Here is a 22,608-nt window from a genome sequence, read left to right on the forward strand (position 1 = left end):
AACGAGCTCATAAATTTGGCGGCTTTTTATACAAGTAACAATCGCACCAATCGTAGTTAAACACACAAAAAAAGAAAAAAAACATTGATTAAAGCTATATCTATTATTTGTTTAAAATTAAGTTTAGCTTTTGTCGCCTTTTAAATTTGTCTCACAAATAAACTTAAAATACCTTAATGACGGTGACCAAGAATCTCTTTTCATCCTCTTCGTGCATCGCACCACTGATGGATCCAATGGCCCAACACAATGTGTTGAGATTCTTCCATGACCATTCAGTACCATTCACCTGGTTGTGAAGCTTTTCAGTCATGATGCGCTCTGTGTCTGCGTAGTCCAAGTGAGTCAGGTACACTGCAGAGAACATTTATGATCAGAATTGTACATTTCTTGTTTGGATGTGAGCAATAAGTGAAGAATCAGTAGTTTAAGTCAAGTTAAAAAAAAAAAAAATTGAACGAAGGGCTGAATTGGATCGAATGAGAGACCTACCAAGTGTTTCCCTCATGTTCTTGTAGAGGTTTATGGAATCTGTATCCTTCATGAACTCTCTGACCACCTCTCCCTGATCATTCTCTACCACGAGTACTTCCTCTGGTTTGGCCATCCGGCTCACCATAAGCAGGCGCACCTGTGGGGCAAGGGTGTGAGCAAATCCTATTTTGAGTGAAAAAATCAGCCACAATATTGCAAAAGTCAGCTAACAACAAAACTAGTCATTTACGAGTGCCCCACAGAACCATTTAAGAAGGATGAATGAATTTCAAGTTATGGTTGCAGTTCACTTTACCTTGGACAGCACAGGCAGGTAGAGTTGCCTACGTGGCGGCACGTCAAAGTGCTGGTTGCCAGATAACAACGGTGATGTGGATGTGGAGAAAGGACTCTCTCTGTAGAGCTCGGCCGCCAAGTGGTTCCAGTATTCCAGACAAATTTTAAAGATCTCTGTCTCCTCTACTTCTGACACCAGTAGCATATAGTGGAGTGCCTGAAACAAGACCAGGTCAAGTTAGCAGATCAGAAACCTGTTGGGATTCTATGATGCAGTCCACAACTCTTGCTGGCTAGCCACTTACCTCCATTAACGTTTCTCTCAAGTTAAGCCGCTGTTCAATGAGCGTTCCGTGCTCTTTCAGGAAAGTACAGAGGAACAGACTGAGGTTCTGGATAAAGTTCTGCTCATCGTCCTTCCCATTGGCATAAGCCAGCCGGATGTTAGTGTTGAGGGGAAGCATCTAAAAAAACATAAAAATAAGAATTGGATGTTTCCTTTGAGGGAGGCTACAACCTGCTACTGCTTATCAGAGTATCATAAAGGTCACCTGCTTGAGCTGACACATTGTCAGAGTGAAGAGTGTGACAAACTGCTCCTCGTACTGGCTGACGCTTACTCCGGCAATTTCTGTCAAACACTTCAACGTCACATTGCGGAACATTGGGACGTTCAGGAACTATAAACAATCAAAAGAGATATTTAGCTGCGAAATACCTTCTTGATCCTTTTTTCACTCTTTCCAAGCATGCCTACCTTATACACTAACGTGCTTATTAGCTTAGTTTCAAAGATATAACCCAGCGGAATCCAGTTGAGGAAACGTAAGAGGGTCTCCAAAGTAGCGTGGACCAATGGCGCGTTCTGGGAATTTTCCTAGGGTACAAGATGATAAGATTTAAAAACAATCTGGAAACAACACTGTTATGATATGGGACCGGGCTTCACATACCATTACAAATTGGCAAAGCTGAAATATCTGGGAGAACTCGTTGCACATACTGAAAGACACACAAGGGCATATTATAAGCTGTGCAGTGGAGATAGTATGTCTTGTGTTTTTAAATACAGTACTTTACCAACCTGTCTTTTAGATGTTTGGCTTTGACCTGGGTCATTTGGCCACTGGAAAAGTCAAAGACTTCCTCGCTGAGCAGTTTGAGAATGACCATGTTGTTCTGACATAGACTCTCGCTGGTTCGACTTGCTCCTACAATGTCACTGATGAATGTGGGCCAGTGCTTAGGCCACTCCTGCTTCAAGATCTACGTAATCACAGAGCACAATGAATCAAACCGTTTTTAGAGGGACAAATTCGATGAAAATGACAGATGAAAGAGTCAAATTTTGTGTGACTAAAAATAGCTCGTCCTTAAAATAAGTATAGTGTGTGCCCCTAATATCCATTCAACAGAGTCAAATGCATCTTTACTGAGAGAGGTTTTAAATCATCTAATTTCAAATTCTGCCCGAGAACAGCTATGTAAACTGGACTTCTTGGCCCTAAAGTCCCACACATTAATAGCAACACAAGAGGTAAGCCATTTTTACTGATATTAATGCACAGTCACTCATGAAGCCGATGAACAATTAGCTTAAATCTTAAGTGTATACAAGACGATCAGAAGCAAAATTGTGCTATTATGTCGTTTCAAAACCTATCATTAAAAATGTTATTAAGCTCCGAGTAATATCAAAGGAAAATCTTTATTATAATTACGCTAACATTTCTTGATTTCTCCAGACTCCAAACTGTTTTCATAATTATATCTAATACAATCTTCCTAAATAAAACAATTACTTAGCTAGTATGGGAATATTTCCTCACAAGTAAACTCCCACGATCAAAAGGCAATTCTTTAATATTACGTTATTTTTTGGGGATCTCCTCATGTCCAATTCATATACAGCACATATTCAAACATTTTCTGGACAATAGTTTAGCAATTAGGTTAGTTGAATTTTAAAAGAATAATCAGGAACATGCATGATTGTTCATTTGAGCGAGTCAAATGACTCACATGTTAAGAATTGACAAAAAACTGATCATAGGTGAATTTTTTTTTTTTTTTTTCTTCTTCTCCAGTCCACACCATTGCACAGCTGCTGAACAGAGCATTTTATGTAAATGATTATTACCCTGTTGATTATTAACCCCTGCAAAGGTGGATTGTCATGTATTTGCCCAATCTTTGAATAATTTTTAAGTGCATGAAGGTCAAACAACATTTTGCAAATTGACCAATAACATTTAAAAAGGTATTATTTGTAGCGATCAAGGTGCCAGCAAGATTTGAATGCAGCTTAACTTCACTCCTCCACTCACGTCTGACTAATGCCACGCCACACCACTCACTAATGTACATTGGACAACACTATCGATGACAACAGATTTCACAGGATACAGTTAATTCTAGGGATGTCCCGATCGTATATTTCTTCACCCGAGTCATCGAGTCACCTGATTTTGAGAATCCGCCGATACAATCCCGATCCGATACCGATAAGAAATTGTTCCATAAAAAAATAGTTTTAAATAGAGATGCACGATAATATCGGTCACCGATAATTATCGGCCGATAATGGCAATTATGACGTCACACAGATAATCCAGATAAAACGAAATTCAACCGATAATGCAATCTGATAGTTATATACTTGATTTAGCCTCCAAATGTGCGCAATCAACAGTTTTGTCCAATTCTGCTAGTTTTAAGGAGGTGTTTTTGCAGTGTAGTAATGTGATATATGTTAGGAATGGCTTACTTTTAAATGCATTTTTGTGCAACTTGGGTGTTTACTCCTTAAGTAATTGTTTCCAAAAGCTTACTATTACACAATGTCATTGCCATTGTTAAGTTGTTGGAATTTACTACTTGTTCACATTTGATGTGGGAAAAAAAAGCACTAAATTACATTTTTGCACAGTAACATTTATCTTTGTATACATTAAAATTTTACATACATATTTGAATAGAATTATCGGCGTGATATTATCGGTTATCGGGTGGAAGGGGCAGGTAATTATCGGTTAGCGATATTGGTTGAAAAATGTATTATCGTGCATCACTAGTTTTAAACATTTTACTGTCCCACCAAATTATTTTTAAACAAGAATAACATAGAAGAATACTTGCCTTTATTTTAAGCTTCATTGAGTGAGTTCACTCAAATCCGCTCACGCTGCTTAGAACACTAACACACGCACACACACACACACACACACAATGAGTTGCCACAGCACACTACCGCAGTGTTTTTACAAGCTCAACTATGATTGACACATGCGGCATCTTTCAAGGTAGCACTTCCAGGCTTCTCTGGCAACATCAAAGCCTCAAAGGCTGTCACTCATTATTAAATTTAACAAGCGAACTGCAGTGCACTGGTGAGCAAGAAAAGCAGCAGGAGGGAGAGTGAAGGCTGTACGCGCATGAAGCAGAGAAACAAATATATTTCTTTAAAAACCCGATCCTTTTCGGCAGATTCCTCATCCTCTGAAAAATGATGCAATCGGATCGGGACATCTCTAGTTAATTCACGTGTTATTCCTCACCCTCTTACTACACATGTAATGGATATTGGGGTACCATTTCGTGGAAATTGCAATAAAAAAAATCTCTTCATCACATCATTATCAGTAGAAATAATTGGACTTACCTGAACAAGAATCATGTTCAGCTTTCCAATGTACACCTTTTCTTTCTAAAAAGTTGAAACACAACATGTGAGCTTTTCTTGATTCTAAGGCAACCTTACTGACAACAGTGCAAGCCACTAATATATGGTTGTAGAAAGTTTAAAAAAGAAAATTATGCTAACAAAAAGAGCACGAGAAAAATACAAACACCATTTCACAACAACAATAAAAAAATGACCCAGTCTCTACTTACAACCACTTTGATGCAGATATTTTATGCAATACTGTATAGCTAAATATTTGACAGTTGAAGAGATTGACAACTTTTTTTTTTTATTATTGTATTATTTATTAATTATATATTTATTATTCATTTATTATTATTATTATTATTATTATATTAAACCACCAGCCACTTTAGCTTGGGGTTTTCCAGTGTGTTACTAGCCACTCAAATTTTACAAACTACAATTTTTTTTGTCACAGAGACAAAAAAAAAAAATACAGAAACTTAAAACAGTGTTACATACCTCGACATTTGCAGCATCAGATGACGTCTTAATAATGAGACCAACAACATACTTTTTTATTCCTATAAAAATATAGACGATACATCGTTAACTCACTTTGATAAAAGTATGTAAACATCAACATATCCTTACATGAACATCACCTGTCATTATCTCGGTGAAACTGACATTTTTCCAGTAACTCTATACTTGAATAATAAACAGTTTCTTCATTTACAAATTGCCAATTGATTGTTTAACAACGTTGTGGGTTTTGGACCGCCACTAAACTTGCATGGGATGAAGACCTTGTTATATTTCCCTAGAAGAGTGACATTAGCCACGTTTACATGCTGACTTTTATTCGTACCGATTCAAATCATTCCGAATGGAAATTTCAGATCAGCTGTTTACATGTCACTTCATCTATTCCGATCCAGCGTTTACATGTGACTGCCTTTATTCCGAAAGGACGTTTGACAACTGCCGTCTGACATGCGCAGATTAATCAAAACAAAGCGTCACGTTGCAAAACATGGAGATCGATCATCGAAGTGCTGCTGTTTTAACTTTAACCCACTTGTTGTGTTTGTGGGGTCATATCCGCTTCTGCTGTTTTGCTCTTTTGCCTTGTAGTAGCTGGTTTTCCACCGGTTTCTAATCTGGTCAACGCTCCGGTCTATTCCGGCTTCGTCTAACCTCTCGTGAACTTTTTTAAATAGTTCACTGTTCCTCGTTTTACGCCCGTCTAAGCGAGCAATTATATTCAATTCTTTTAAAGTTTGAATTAAATACAATCTTTCCGCCGGACTCCAATTAGGTGCGCTGTGCTTGGAAGCCACGTTGCAAGTGACGTTACTTACGTCACAAAGTGACGTCACCACGTCAGTACGGAGCATGTGCAGAAAGAACGCAACCAGACACCATTCCGCTTCCCTGTTTACATGATATAATTTTACTTCTAATCGGTTTGGGAAAAGGAATATTCCACCCCTGTGAATCGGAATGAAATTCGGTTTGGGCCTGTTCATTCCGAATGAGGTGTTTATATGGAACACATTTATTCGGTTTGAACAAATATTCCGATTGTAATTGGAATATTTGGCTCCATGTAAACGTGGCAAGTGTCACTGTGAGAAGGGTGCATTAAAAGAAGTTTTAAATCATTCACAAGAGCTGGGAATCTTTGGCCACCTAACGATTCGATTACGATTACGATTCAGAGGCTCTGATTCGATTATAAAACGATTATTGATGCACCCCCCTCCTTTTTTTTTTTTTTTTTTTTTTTTTTTTAATGTTTTGTACATTAGTTCCAAAATTGTTCAAAAAATACTCTCAGGCTAAACCAAACTACTATTTCAGTATCAAGTTAACATATAGCAGTAAACAAATATACAAAAATAACAGTAAATAAAAAACTCCAGTCCCCATTCTGTATCAGCAGCTTTAAACTACATTCAATTCATTTAATGTTGTGAATCAACCATTAAAGTTGTTAAAATTGCTCCCGTTATTCCATAATTTCCCTTTTGTCTACTTTCGACATGTGAAAGTTTTAAAACTATTTTAAAGATAGATTCAAGTCAATATTTTACCGATTAAGGAGTATTTTAGATAAAAAGTTAATTAGGTTCGCTTGGAAGGTTCGCTACAACAGCCTTGCAGGGAAGTGTACTGCTTTAAGATGGCGGCCGTTTACTAACACCCGCATCTAGGCATGTGCCGGTATGAGATTTTGACGGTACGATAACCATGAGCAAAAATACCGCGGTTTCACGGTATCACGGTATTGCAATTATAGCTCCAAAATGTGTTATTTTGAGATGTATGGGTTAAAAAAAAAAAAAACTTTTTTCCATTGAACAGGATTTTTTTTTTTCAGAACATAGTTGCAAATTGGAATATGAATGTATTGTTAAAATAAATAATCAATTAAAAAAAATACATATATTTTAAATAAAATTAAAATATAACGTAGACTATACCCACAGCTCAAGTTGCTCAAGTTTAGAGCAAGAACAAAATAATTTCTATAAAAATAAAAAGTGAAAACTCTTCTGAATAAAATTTTTAAAAATTTATACTGCATAATTTTTTTTGAGGATTGAAAAGCTCAAGTGAAGTTTTGCCATTTTCAGCCACTGTGTCAACTCTAGTCTACATGATGTCATGCCTTTGTGTTAGAAAGAACAAATAATTCAAAAGTTCATAAGTTAGTTAAAAATGTATAAGTTAGTTAAAATGTAAATATTGTTGTGGAAAGGTTTCATCAAAAAAAAAAAAAAAAAAAATTCATTGGGAGGGAGACCTCTCCTTGATCCAGTGAACGTGGATTTGTGCTTAGGGCAAGATCATCTTTCCTCAATTAACGATTTTTGATGCTATGCCTCCCCCCCCCCCTTCATTCACGCGAATCAAGCTTGTTTTTCTCACTCTGCGGCTGTAACACTCGACGAAGTTGCTCTCCCAGCTAAGTCTAGGCTAAAATTCGTCTTTTTTAAGCTTTTAGTTAGTTTGTATATCGAATTTCAAAGGAAAATATGTGTTTTGTTTTTGGCGAACTTTGTCATAGTGCTAATCTGTTTAGCTACTCACACATGGAAAAATACAATTGTACAACGTTTTAAATGTATTCATTTTGTATATTCCATTTACCACGATTTGAGAGCTCAATAAATTGAAGAAAAGAACGCCTTATGTTTGGAGTATTTGTTTAGGGTTTGCTGGCTGTTTAGCTGATAGTCACTTTCACACACAGCAACAAACGGGAGGGGGTGAGCGCTGCCGCGCCACGCCACTTCTGGCTGCATTTTTGACACATGAAAAATGGCGAATACCGTACTACGGTCTGACGGAAAATTTTAGTGGTTTTGAAACCGCGACTTTTTCACACCACGGTAAACCGTGAAACCCGTAACCGGCACATGTCTACCCACATCTAGCTTTTTGTAGATGTGCTGCTAAGGCTATCGAATCTATATTGCATCTAGTCCTATATAAATGATATCTACCATAACATTGTGTGGATGTACTTTGGAGCAGCTTTTCGGCAGCAGTCAGGTATGTTGTTGTGGTTTTTTTTTATCTCATGGCATGACTTCAGCTAGAGCCGTGAGTTGAGCATTGGCATTACCCGAGGGTCTGGGTAATGAGAAGCATGATGTTTAGCTACTCTCGCTTCGTTCCTCATTGTGTCCCGAAGCCCGCGTAGCGCACTGAGTGTGTTGTACTTCTGCTTTATTTCGCATATTTCAATAATCGGAATTTGGATATTTGTGAATCGTTCTTGAATCTTCCACGGCAGAATCGCGAATAATCTAAGAATCGGAAATTTTGCACACCTCTATCATTCACAATTTATTTTACAGATCACAGTGTCATTAAATGCTGAACAGATTAAATATATTATCAATATGGTTGATTGATGCAAATGCAACTGAAAACAAGGCAGTACACTCCAACACAAGGGGGGAAAAGAGATTGCTGGTTGCCATTCACTAGATTTGCCATTTGAGATCGCGGCTTTATCTGGGTTAGAAGCACCAAATTGCGGTTTTTACTTTTTTGTGGGGGGCTAATTGCATAGCCCAAGCCTGAGCTCTGCTCTAGTTAATGATGAATATACTTAGTTTTATTTTCAGTTTTATCAGCAAGCCCCACTGGGGCAAGATGAAATGACTTCAATAAAATTACGCTACAGGGACCGCATGGTAAAATCGGAGGGGAAAAAATTTGAAGAGTTGAAACCTCAAGGTGAGCTTGGTTAGTGGTGCACTACACATTAACTGGCTACTTTCCACTGTCCAGTAGTACCACGACCAAGCTCAGACCGTTTCCACCTCAAATGGTCTTGAGAGCACACAAACGCCAATTGATCAGTCAGACAGTAATAGTCATGAACAACAAGGTGGACGAGGGTCGCTTGTATTCCGCATTAAGAAATTTTATTAAAATACCAACATATTCAGAGCTACTGCTTACTGGCTAAGAGGACCAGCATCGCCCAAATGCTATCCAATGGTCATGACTGGAACCACCGAGCACCAATCATGACATGTCATGTCCGGAGGCTTATCGTTTTTCTGCCTTGTTTGACGTTTTCTCCGGACGTATCATTCGAGGGTTTTAGTAGTACTGCAACGATTAAGTCGATTTAAAAAAAAAAAAAAGCTTTGTATATATTTTGCTGCTTCGAGTTTAGAGTAAATGGTTTGTTTTGAAAGTGTTTGCATTCAAGTTATTGATTTGGATGGATACACTGCCCTCTAGTGGCAACAGTGAATATGACGCAACTCATTTAACATAGCTAAATCCAGCTGCTCCCTGTTAAGACCAACATAAGGTAAGTTAACCATTTTTTAAGAGCATTGTAAAAGAAAAAAAAAGGCTAGCATTTCATAGCATTTGAGCTAGCGGACTTTTTCTATGCAAGTTAGTCAATTGTTTTGTTGTACTTATAGCCTCATGTATTTTTTTTTTATACCATTTGAGGCTAAGCTAAGGTATTTTATTTTTAAATGAAAGTGAAATTCTGTTCAGTTTGAAGAAACACTGGGGAATTATATTTTATATTCGCATTTAATGCTCTTTTAAAAATGCAATCTTCGCAAGCCTTTGTTTTTCATCTCCTAAAATTTATTCTGCAACGCCTTAAATGTCCCTAAACCGATTACTCAATTATTCAAATTGATAGATTAATCGACTACTAAAATAATTGATAGCTGCAGCCCTAGATTTTAGTATAGTTTGAGAGCATCACACATCAAATGAAAGTTAAAAAAAAAAAATTACCTTCACATTGATTCCTTGGGAGAATTTTCCATCTTGTTTTGATAACTGTTTCCAGGATCTGAAGTGCGTAGTACTGAAAAAAGCGAAGAGACAAATGTTAAAATACAGTGAATAATATGCCGCGAACTTTGACGGGAAAACAAATGAAATGCCAGCAATAGCCTAGTTCTAGCTAAATATTTGATAGACCCCATCTTTCAAGTAGATTATGCATTTATTTCTACGTGCAGTAAATTCAAGTATTGCAGAGGTGCTGCCGTTTCTCCCAGGGTCATTACAGACCAGGCAGAACTATTAATCTATGGCATTACAAGATTTATTCTTATGGGCAAGAAAGTACATATTCAAGGCCTATACTAACTGCCTTTATCTGATGAACAAAGGCCACAGATGGTTGAGCAACGCAAATGTTTGTGGAAAAGTAAACACAACAATTATGTAAACGTTTCTTATATGCTAAATCCACTAGGACATACAATTTTTCTGCCTTATAATTCGAACAATATTTTCTAACTGTCCACACCACGTTTAAGGTGCGTTCAACGCCCTGCTCCTGCACGGGATGCCTGCAATTGCGCAGACTACACATGGGCAAAAAAAGAGCTGCCTCATGTGTGATGCCATCGTCCGCACGGGTCACCTCTGAACTGGACGCTTAGCATTTTTCGGCGTTGTTCGATGTCTTCTCCAGCCATATTCAAGCTAAGATTTACAAGCTCTTACAGTTGTACAAAGAGGAGCAGGAAAGCCGCGTCCTATTCACCTCCATTGTTTACAATGCCATAATGCCACACAAAAAAATGGCCATGGCACCATGATGTCGCTTCTTTTGGCTCTGTTTATTACACGTACACCCCGGCTAAATAAGACTGCGGGTCTGAAGTTTCATGAAATTACATGGCCCCTTACCCTGTGCAATGAAATCTACGGACAAGAGGTACATTAGTGTAGCCGACGTGCTGTATAGTGTAATGAATTGTAAAACTAAACCGATTTAAAAAAGCAAACATTTTCAGCCTACCTCAACCTTTTTTGTTTGTATCAAAATATCTTTCAAGCTCATGATGGCTTTTATATTGTAAATGGTTAACTTTCAAGCGCACCCGTTTTATCCCAAATAAACGTCATATGTTGTAGTAGGCTTTTCCAATATTTTTATAGTGACACTCATGGAAAAAGCAATGGTCTACATTGAGCTTGCAGAGCATCAAAGAGACAGTCTCTCACCATTCAACGGATATCAGTCATTAGAAGGGTACGAAATACTTTCTAAATGATTACAGAAGCCATGAAACACTGAAAACTGTCATCCTCAAATAAGGGTGAGAATCTCTTGGTACCTCATGATACGATATGGGATACAAAGCTCTCGATAACGATCTCACGATATGGCGATACAATGATTATCGATACATTGATCAGGAAATCATTCTAGGAACAACAACAACAACAAAACAAATAATAAACAGAAAAACAAGCTATCTTCATCCTTCTGCTGTAAGTTTTTCACTTGTAGACGTTCAATCCATTTTAAATTGTATGGTGGCAGCGAATAAACCCTTCCCACTTCAAATGGGTTTCCCCCACTTCTATGGCCGTCAGTGGCCGCCAATGCCAAGCCACGAAGTCATTTGGGCCATTTCAGGTCATTACCTGTTGACTTTCAGTCAATTCCTGTTGATTTTGGGGCATTTAAAGAGTTACTTCCTGTTGATTTTGGGTTACAGGAGAGAGAGTTACCCGGGAATCTCTAAAATGAATAAGCACTGACTCAAACTCAACAGAAAGTGACCTGTAAATGCCCCGAAAATTGGAAAGAGTGATGACTGAGAATGATCTGGTTTCGAATGAACGAACGGTTCATTCACCCTTCCCAGTCTTAATTCCCAGCCTGGATTGGGCGTGGTTCACAGTCTTTTGCAGCCATAGAGTTGAGAGACACAATTATGGTGGAAGATTTTGGTAGCAACTTGTTGGTTTACCTGTTAAAAATAATCTCTCGATTCTTGGCATGAGCGTACCGATAACCTTTTGGGATGCAAAGTATGGATATATCATCTAGTGCTGCAACGATTAATCGATTTACTCGAGTATTCGATTAGAAAAAAAATATTCGAATTCAATTTTGTTGCTTCGAGTATTCGTTCAATTTAAGTGGCGTTGTAATGGTTTATTTTGAAAGTGTTTGCATTCAGTTTTATTGATGGGGGTGGACACACTGCCCTCTGGTCTGCCTCTTTTCACATGGCTGAATCCAACTGCTCCCTGTTAGGACCAACGTAAGCTAAGTTTTTTTTTGAGCTAATGTTTTTTTATGCATTCTTAATTTAGTTTGTAGGTAAATTTAGCCGTTTTTTGTGGGAATATTTGTCTGAACCATTTGTTAAGAGCATTGTAAAAAAAAAAAAAAAAAATAAAACTTTAGCATTTTATAGCATTTAAGCTAGCGGACTTTTTCTAAGCAAGTTAGCCAATTGTTATTTTGTTGTACATAGGTATATATATTTTTTAATTATACCGTTTGAGGCCCAGCTCAGGTATTTGAATTTTTCATGTTCCGTTACTTGATTATTCAAACTAACTAGTCCATGATTAATCGACTACTAAAATATTCGATAGCTGCAGCCCTAATATCATTTTGATATTTTGTCACTAGGCACGCGGCAGTATGAGATTCTGACGGTATGAAAACCTTAAGCAAATATATCACAGTTACACTGTACCACAGTATTGGAATTATAGCTCTAAAAAAAAAAAAATTTTTTTTTTTTTATTTATTTTTTTTTAACCCAGATTTCTGGGTTAAAAAAAACAAACTTTTTCCATTGAACAAGATTTTTCAGAACAACATATTAGCAAATTGGAACATAAGCATAATGTTAAGTTAAATAAAAAAAATACTCCAACATTAAATTGGCATGCTAATTAGCCATGTTATCTACCTCGTTAACAAGTTTACGTTAGTGTTTTACCACTGTTAGACACACAGCACACGCTGGAGGTAACTCTGCTAGCTATTGGGTAACGTTCATGACAGCGTTTACTAACCTTTAATTTTGTATAAATGAGAAAACATATTGGAGATATTGCCTTCTCTAGTAGCCACCCCCCGCAAACATGTTTTACATGTCGGTTGGCCCACATAAGCTGAGGCTGTCTATAACTTTCCTGTACCCGAAGTAAGCCTGAACGATATATCGTTTAAACATTGCCATCGCGATGTGTGCGTGCGCGATAGTCCCATCGCAAGGACATGCGATAGTTTTTATTTTTTTTAATCCACATACGCCCTGCTTTCTGCTCTGCACAGAGCCTCACACCCTCCCTCTCCCAGCTCTTTGAACCTCACAGTCACTGCAGCACTTCCTTATTAAAGTTAAAGATGCTGGTATCTTTGATCTTGCCAAAGAAGCGGACATCACAGCGCAGCAGCTGTCAATCATCATTTAACTTGTTAAGCAGTTTCTGCAAGGAGGCCGCTTTGGAATGAATGTGTGTGTGTGCGTGCGTGCGTGTGTGTGTAGATGTTTGAGACATATAAATTAAATGCCAGAAGTGATCATGAGGAGTCTGTAATTTCTACAAGTCCACCAAGAGTCACAGCTAAGGTAGAAAAACAGAAGTATTTAATAAGGCCAAGCATTTTTCTACTACAGTACTTTATTCTTGTTCAAAAATTATTTGGTTGGACAGTTATGTTTAAAACTGATAAAAATTATTACATTTGAAGTGCTTAAAACCATTTATTTATATATATATATATATATATATATATATATATATATATATATATGTATATACATACACACACACACATTTTTTAAAATCATACTTTGGAGAAAAAGTAAGAAAAAACATGTCTTATATGTATCTCTTTACAATGCTAAATCAAAAAAATCATTGAGCACACACACAAAAAAATAAAAATTTGGGGGGGTGCACAACTTTGCGGTTTTTCACTTATCGCGGCGGGTTCTGGCCCCCATTAACCGCGAAAAACGAGGGATCACTGTACACTGGTCATTGTGAGTCATCTAAAGTCTTTCCAAACAGCTATTCAAGTCATCTAGTGAAAGTTTCTTTAAAAAGAAATGTAAAATATATATATTTTTTAATATCGCAATATAATATCGCAACCCCCCCCCCCCCCCCAAAAAAATCGCAGCAATAGTTTTTTCCAATATCGTTCAGGCCTAACCCGAAGTATTCCCGTACCAGCGACTTCATTTTCTTCGATGGGGGAAACATTTCAGGTGTTTCATGTCCTCCAGCCAATGTGCAGCACACCTGACTCACTGACACAGAGCAACAACTTCAGGGGGAGTGGTGAGCCCAGCATTTTTGGGACATAAAAAATAACTAATACCGTAGGGACTGTATGACAGAAAATTTTCGCGGTTTTGAAACCTTGACGTTTTCATACCACGGTATACCTTGAAACCGGTAACCGGCACATGCCTATTTGTCAGATCCCTATCGCCAAGTGGAGATGGCACAAAAAATTAGGAAAGATTGCAATGGCGTACCGCAAGCAACACGTCACTTCCACTCATTAATATTCATGACATTAGCTACTGTTGCTAAGTGGGGACAAGCCACCGTTTGTCCCTCATAGGAAATGAATGTAAATCGTGTACGAAGGAGATGTTTACAGAGCTAAACCTACCAATTCTCTCCGAAACTGATGTCCCTGGTGCCAAATTCACTGGCAAAGATGTGGAAGAACAAAAAAATGTTCAGTTAAAGAGATGGCTTGAGTGTCGAAGGCGGTAAAAGACGGGGGGAAAAAAAAAAAAAAAAAAAAAAAAAAAAAAAAGAGCCGATCTAAGCATAGCCTTAGCTTTTTTATCGATGCGACTGACATTAGCCACGTTTACATGCTGACTTTTATTCATACCGATTCAAATCATTCCGAATGGAAATTTCAGATCAGCTGTTTACATGTCACTTCATCTATTCCGATCCAGCGTTTACATGTGTCTGCCTTTATTCCGAAAAGACGTTTGACAACTGCCGTCTGACATGCGCAGATTAATCAAAACAAAGCGTCACGTTGCAAAACATGGAGATCGATCGTCAGATCAGCTACTGTTTTAACTTTTCGAGTGGAAACAAAACTTCAGAATGACACGCCGTTCATTTAAAAAGTTGTGTGGGTGCGCTGTGCGTGTGCTTGGAAGCCATGTTGCAAGTGACGTTACTTACGTCACCAAGTGACGTCACCACGTCAGTACGGAGCATGTGCAGAAAGAACGCAACCAGACACCATTCCGCTTCCCTGTTTACATGATATAATTTTACTTCTAATCGGTTTGGGAAAAGGAATATTCCACCCCTGTGAAACGGAATGAAATTCCATTTGGTTTGGGCCTGTTCATTCCGAATGAGGTGTTTATATGGAACACATTTATTCGGTTTGAACAAATATTCCGATTGTAATTGGAATATTTGGCTCCATGTAAACGTGGCAATTGACATTCTCCTGTTTCAGCAAGCTATCCTTTACCACCAGCCTTGTCTTTCTTACATATTATATCCTCTGGTTGTCCTACGTCTCTGACCCTTCTTGGAGGTAATTTAGCTAGTTTTGTGTAGAAATCGCAAATGCTACTCAGTGACAGCCAACGAACACTTTTTTTTTTTTTCATTGTTAACAAATCTTAATTCTATAACTTATTTACACTTCCCCCTTACTAAAGTTGTTTTATTTACAACAGAAAATTTAACAGTGGCAGTCAGATACTATTTTAAATCTTTTCAGGTCATTCATTGTCAGACAGAAGCAGCACGTCACGCCAAAAAATAAGTTAAAAATATCAAAATGGCTTACCTCTTTGTCCTCTGAAAGACAATGCCAACCCAACAAAATGTTTACTGCATAAATATTTACTGCCGAGCTGGCGTTAAAAGTCCGTGCAAGTCGATTCAGACTTCACATTTTCTCCTCCGAATTGTTAGTTTCGGGAAACGTATGAAGAAAACATCCTTCATATGTCGTAATGTCTAGTCGTTTCTACAAGTTCCAAAAAAGCAACGTGTGATCAGCATGCTCGTTTTTGAAAGATTACCGGAGAAAAGTAGCAGATTTTCCATTGCTTCTATGCGAGGGCGGGTCTATAATGTCCCACTTCTACTTTACTTCCGCTTTACGATGCGACGTCACGGTCTAAAAATAGCATGCGTGCGGTACGCCATTGGCCGACAGCAACGTTTGAATGGCTGTAGGGATGAAGAAAAATAGTATGTAAATGTTTTATAGTGGCTAAAGGTTGATGCTAAAATCTTTAGTTTCCACTGTCACCCTGGGATTATTTTTTTTTCACCAATGATCAGGTCAACCATGTATCAGAGTGGATTGTATTCGACTTCATCATTCTGTCGTACAGCTCAGTACTTAGTTAATACAACAATTGGATTGTTTCTGGTGCACACCTAATTTCTACAAATAAACTCTGCTTACTTTGGTGTTCATATTCTGTGAGAACTCAAGGATTGTGTCCACTCTTGTCCAGGCATCTGGGTGTTCTTTGAGGTGTGTCAACACTTCTTGTGCCATTCTTTGCTGCAATGAAATTATTCAAGACATTACTGAATACAACCATTTACACGAAAGAGATACACAATTTAGGCTACACAACACAAAAGTTGATACTGAGACTGTAGCTTTGAAATTATGCGAAATACGATGTCATGGAAATTACCAAAAATGCAAGTTGCAACATAATATACCTGCGGCCCCACTCCATGATATACACAGTTCACCACATTATCCAGCAGGTTGATATCCAGTTTCTGGTTGAAGTCCAGCAGCTGCTGTGCTGCATGGTCTGCTAACATTGTCATAATTGCTGGCATAGAGCTCTGAAACAACGACAGGAAAGGAGAGGAGGGGTCATGGAAGCACCAAACTCATTCAACAGGCAAAGTCATGTGCACAGAGTGTTTTGAAACAATTCCAAACAGCTGACAATGAAACAACAACATCCCCTCGACCTACCAACTGTCAACAACCGGGAAACTTGACTAAAACCAAGACAAATTATAAAGAAATCAAATTGTCAGATTCAGAAACGTTCTGGCCAAACGTTGCCCACGACTGGAAACTTATACAACTACTTGTATATTGCACCTTGATATGTTATGCATTCAATTTTGATTGTGAAGTAGTTAACCAAGCCACGTGTTAGATACACAACTCGACGTCACTTTGTTTACATCCTGAAAAAAAAAACAGCGCTAACCAAAGTCGCCCCCCCCCCACAGAAAAAAAAAAGTGAGCAATTAACAATTGTATTGACAATAGCAAGCAGCAACTGTGGCCGTGTCAGCATTCATTCTGCACAACTTCACACAAAGCATGCGAAACATGAAATTGTCCTTCGGATCTATTTTGTGACGCTGTGGAGTGGCTCACAGATCCCATGTGGTCCAGCAATGGCGTTGTACAACCCCTCCCACCCGATCAAGGCGCCATCGATTTTCCTTAAGTGGAATGACTTTTCGGTGCTTTAGATTGTTTCCTCCAAAATATACAGTTAGTGCTTTTAAGATGATTGGCTGTGTACGCATGACACGTGACAAAAAAGGCTTACAGTGGCGAGCAAGAAGAGTGCCTAGCAACACCAACTTGACATCCGCTGCCATCACGTACACGAGTGATGCTGGCGAGGTGGGAGAGGCGTGGATTTAATCACACAACGTTGGTTTCAAATCAAGTTCAAACACAATTCGGACCCCACACGTAACTTCCACCTTCACCAGATAGACCACGCTCGCCCCGCGCATGGCTATTTGATGATACAAAGTATGCTATCGGTGTCAATTAAGAGCCGTTTCACGAGCAAAGCGATCGCTAAACAAATACGACATGAAACAATACAATTTCCGCTAGTTATGAATGAATACAGCCGACCTATCGACAACTTAGCGGTTTTGCACTCCACTCAGTTTACGTACCTAAAGTCCGAGGCTCTGATTGAAAAGTGTGGCGTTAGCCAAACAATGTACGAGATATAATGAGCACTTGAGAATCACAGTTGATAAGAAAAGGTTTCCTATTTCTGCAGCGTTGACTATCTCCAGCTCCAGCAGCGAGGGATGTCTGACTGGTAATGACCACTGATGTGGCTAGCAAAACTACTATCGAGGTAAAGACAGCAAGCTGTCACTCCGAGACATTTTACGAAACAAAGCAAACCTTGAGTCACAAACCTAATAAATTCGTTACTCTTAATAAATTTCCAGCGGGGCGGTATGGAGGTTGTGTGCCTGCGCCTCCTTTCCTCTCTCAAGCAACTAACTCGCAACCGGTTGAAACCGGTTCAGACTGGGAGATTCCATCTCGGTTTAGTTTTCAGCCGATGGCGCCGCGTAAAGTTTGGACTCGAGTTCCGCCCATCGCTTGCTGTGATTGGCTGCAGCTTTGGCGGAGAAATCCCGGCTGCGCTCCCATTGGACGAGGAACCTGTCAATCACTTTCAATTGGCTCAAGCGCCCACGCGACCACTCCGCCAGGAGAGAAAAAGAGGGCAGACTCCTATGTAGAATGGATTTCTTTACGAGTCTCTGTCGGAAAAGCGAACAGCTTAAATACATGTTTAATTCATGTTATGAAGGCGTGAAATGCATAAACACTGGGGTTAACGTAGGTTTCAATCAATATCAAACAGGCGACCAGCCGTAAAAAGTGACGCCGTTGAATATTTCTGTCCACTAACACTCATTATTTGAGTTATTTTCAAATGAAATAATAAAAAAGAATAACATAAGCCTCTGACAGGTACACTGCTGGCTCGTGTGGTGAAAACCACTGTAAGCACCATTCATGTGCCTGTTGCTTGTAAGCTGGTAATTTTCCACCAGCCACGAGTGGGAGTGGTTACACGATCACTAACGCACGAGGTTACAAAAAACGACCTGGCGGAGAATTTGCTTCCAGAATGGGCAACGGTAGGAACTAACAGGTGGACTTTAGATGCACAGATCGCCAGTGGCAGCATAAATAGATTATAAAGTGGAACATTGCAGGATTAGCCCGTTCCGAACCATACTCGGGGCATTGCTGTCAACGAGGATGCAAACATGACAGCGCCCCCCACCCCCACCCACTCTGTGGTCACGTGGTTCAGCGCGCTACTTGATGGAAAAATACTGGATTTGGTGTTGAGTGGAGAGACAGTACACAACCAAGTACAAAGTCATTCACAGAGGATTTTTCTAAGGGCGTCTCGGACTTCACCCAGCAACAACGTCTTCACGTCTACGCGCACGACAATCGAGCGATGCTTGTTTTTCTTGTAGGTTTTTTAGGGGAGTTTGCGTGTATATAACTATTTTATATTATTATTAAATGATGTCACGTTATTTATCATTCTGCAAGTATTCATTTGAACTATCTACCTAATAGTAATGCAACATTCACTTAGTGGCAAATTGATCGTCATTAGACATCCAAACAAATGCAACGTCAAGCACAGCAGGTGCATATGTAGCAAGACTGTTGTTGTCATGCTGAAATAACGATTAGGTACACTATAGTGCAGGAGTGGCAAACTTATTGCAGTTCAGGGGCCACTTAAAGCTAAATTTAATGTCAAGTCACTAAATTGGGCTGGACTAGGATAGATCATTGCATAATCACTACGATTAATGGTTATAATTCAAGTCATTGAAGTAAATTCAATATTATTATTTTTTAATACATTCCATGAACTACCAACCTCGAATTTTTTAAGAAACGGGTACAATTTGCTTCAATTAAGGGCGTAGGTTTGCATAGGGACGGTAGGGACATAACACTACCAACTTTTCAGGATGCTGAAATTGTCCCCACCAACTTTTAAGCAACCTTATTTGCATTTTATAATGACTTCAGTTATATAGGTCATTTAGATTGTCTCCCCATATGTTGTAAGGATAGAATTGACCTGACCATTATTAACAATTATTAATTACAGTAATTTATTTATGAATGATTGAATGAATGAAACTATATTATCATCATCGGTATCATTGACAATCATTGACAATTACAAAATGTGATATGATTTCCTCGAAAGAACTGAAGAAGAAGACAAAGGCGGACGGGATGAAGCATATGCTTATCAGTTTCCCGCCCCCATACAACTAAAGACGCACATTCAGACATAGTACATACATCAGATGGCCACAAAACTGTACAATAACACAATCAACAATCTGGGTTTAGTAGACCCAGGTGTTGGCTATTTTCCCAGCTTTCTTGCACTGGTTAAGCAGGGCAGTCTTGGTCTTGTGGTCTGCTAGCTTCATGAGTGCTTCAGGAGCTCAGAGTGCGTCTGTACACGGTGAAGGCTGAGCAGCGAATTATCCTCAAACGCACATTTGATTGGCTGATGACTTGACTCCATCCAAACACACACACATTCACAGCCTGACAGAAATACAACATGCCGCCTCCTCCGCCCCCTTCGAAGACGAGGGATATTAGAAGTTTTTTTTCCAACAGCAGCAGCCACTATAAGTAATGTAAAAAGACATCAATGTTGTGGAGGTGGGGAACACACCACACATTTTGCTACTAAAAGTCCGACCTGCATCAGAGTTAGCATAACATTAATCCGTGTGAATTTCTCGAACTCGAGGAGGAAGCTGCGCTAAGGGAAATATCCTCCTGTATTTTTTCTACTGTTAACGTTAATTAATCTGTAAGTAATAGATGTTATCGATAGTTAATTGATTATTAACAATTTTGTTTCCTTGTGTTTGGTAATGCAATTTGTGTCAAATATTGCAATTTAAATTTGCTAATAAAATCCAGCCATTTATTCTGGAAGTTTTAAAAATGTTTCTTTAGTAGTTTTTGAAAACAAAGGTTTGAAAAGTAGCCTTGACCCCTGTTCACCCAGTCTGTTTGGACTTATAAATGTCCCGTCCCCAGCAAAAAGTGTACATGCAGGTTATGCTGTTATATCGTCGCTACCAATGTTGAGACCAAACCTACGCCCTTGGCTTCAATCCTCAGTTTAACAACTATACACTATGTATGCATAATTGACAATTAAACAGAAGTCGGTAGAGTAGCCAGAAAGTGTACTCAAGAGTAGCGTTATTTCTAAATAATGTTACAAAAGTAAAAGTAGTCTTCCAAAAAAATTACTGGAGTACAAGTAAAAAAGAATTGGGTGAAAAAAATACTCAAGTAATGAATAACATTGTGAGTAACTGCTTGCGATGTTTGATTTAAAAAAAATTAAACAATGGTATTTTTTTCACAGCACAAAGTTATGGAAACAATTATTATTATACTGTATTCTAACCTATTACATAACCCCATTAAAGGGAAAATCAGAATTTTTGACATGAGGCTTAATCTTCGAGTTAGCGGGGGTTTAATTAATTGGTGGAGTTGATTTCAACAAATTCTGTGCAGTTTGTCAGTTATTTGTTAGCTCCGGAGTGGCTAAGCTAGTGCGGGTCAATGGTGCCTGCTTTACATACCAATAAAAACATCATATGCTCACATGAGAATCACAGATGACCCATGCAATCAACAGTGTTGACTCAGTTTTCAGGATAAAGTTATTAGAATTTACCATAGCATGTCAATAATTGTAGTATGAACTAGGGCTGCATCTATTGATTATTTTAGTAGTCGATAAATCGCATCAACTAGTTAGTTCAAATGATCAAGTAATCATATAAGGAACATAAAAAATTAGAATACCTGAGCTGAGCCTCAAACGGTATAAAAAAAAAAACAAAAAAATGAAGATCTATGTACAACAAAAGAACAATTAGCTAACTTACATAGCAAAAGGCTGCTATCTTAACTCATTGCCTCCCAAAAACGTATAAATATGTTCTATTTTTAATTGTTTCAGTGTCCTAAAGACAGATTTAATCGTCTTTTACGTTTTTTTCCACAAGAGACATCTCTAGGTTCTGATGCAACTTGGCTCCAAAGCACAATGCTGAAAATCTATTTTAAAACTGGCCACTGGAGGGCAGTAGCGCATTTGGTAAGACCCGCAACCCGATGCAACGGAACGCATGGCCGGGGCGCCGGCGGAAGACGACCGAATGGACGACCAGGAGGCCAGGCGGCGGACGACCGAGCAGAACAACTGGGAGGACGCCCAGGATGCCAGGCGCTGGACGACTGAGCAGAACGACCGGGACCACCAGTGCAGAGTACGATGCCGTTGAGTCCGTGCTGCAGAGCCCGCACCGCCGTGCTCGGCCGCTCGCGTCCCCCGCCACCTTCCAGTGTCCCGCGACCCCGGCTGTCGCAGCCACAACAGCGTCATCTCTCAGTTTAGTAGTTTAGTTATGTGTAAATAAATTGTTACTTTGCATCAAAAGCTCTATTTGTCTTGTTGTTTGTGTTATTTTGTAGAAGGAAAACATTATTCAGATGTTTGGGATGTCACTAAAGCAAAAAATAGCTGTGTTAAAGTCAAAGCTATGTTTGAAATGTATGCTTTTACAAAAAGCTCAATTTCGCTGTTTTTTCATCAGAAATTGGAAAATTGCTCAAACTTTGCTAAAAATTTCTAAAGAATGGAAAAAGATATGAACTAACTTGTTTTCCTGCTGAAAGAAGAGAGTCTAATCTTTCTTTTGGTGGGTTCCATGTTTATATAGTAATAGAACATAATTTTCTGTGGGCCTTGCAAAATCAGACAAAATCCAGTAAAACGGCCGAGAGCGAAGGGGGTTGCATCGGTGAAAATTCCTGGGAGTGAATGAGTTAAGTGTATATATTTTGAACAGGATTTTGCCATTATTTTACACTGAGGTAAAACACTACAGTATCTGAAAAAGTTGTTTTTGTTCATCCATTTCTGAAGGTATTGTTATTTCTATTTAATAAATACATGCTATTGGTAATGATAAAGTTTTTGTTAGTCAAA

General features: G+C 38.7%; 1 protein-coding gene across 4 annotated transcripts in view; it reads right to left on the reverse strand.

Moving 5' to 3' along the window:
• The window catches only part of xpo1b (exportin 1 (CRM1 homolog, yeast) b), a 35,019-nt gene extending 16,945 nt beyond the window's left edge, over positions 1-18,074 (reverse strand). The window contains exons 1-14 of one of the 4 annotated variants that reach the window (XM_057848475.1): positions 17,130-17,258; positions 16,445-16,576; positions 16,176-16,277; positions 9,716-9,788; positions 4,943-5,004; positions 4,433-4,477; positions 1,856-2,037; positions 1,725-1,773; positions 1,529-1,648; positions 1,323-1,451; positions 1,077-1,235; positions 791-988; positions 493-631; positions 173-354 (exon numbers count right to left, since the gene is read on the reverse strand). In XM_057848475.1, coding sequence (XP_057704458.1) covers positions 173-354; positions 493-631; positions 791-988; positions 1,077-1,235; positions 1,323-1,451; positions 1,529-1,648; positions 1,725-1,773; positions 1,856-2,037; positions 4,433-4,477; positions 4,943-5,004; positions 9,716-9,788; positions 16,176-16,277; positions 16,445-16,576; positions 17,130-17,138 — 1,581 coding nt within the window. In that variant the 5' untranslated portion in view covers positions 17,139-17,258. The other 3 variants (XM_057848474.1, XM_057848476.1, XM_057848477.1) reach the window with 3 other exon arrangements.
• Between the last annotated feature and the right edge of the window lie 4,534 nt (positions 18,075-22,608).

Source organism: Corythoichthys intestinalis, chromosome 10 (assembly GCF_030265065.1).
Source record: "Corythoichthys intestinalis isolate RoL2023-P3 chromosome 10, ASM3026506v1, whole genome shotgun sequence".
Lineage (NCBI taxonomy): Eukaryota > Metazoa > Chordata > Actinopteri > Syngnathiformes > Syngnathidae > Corythoichthys > Corythoichthys intestinalis.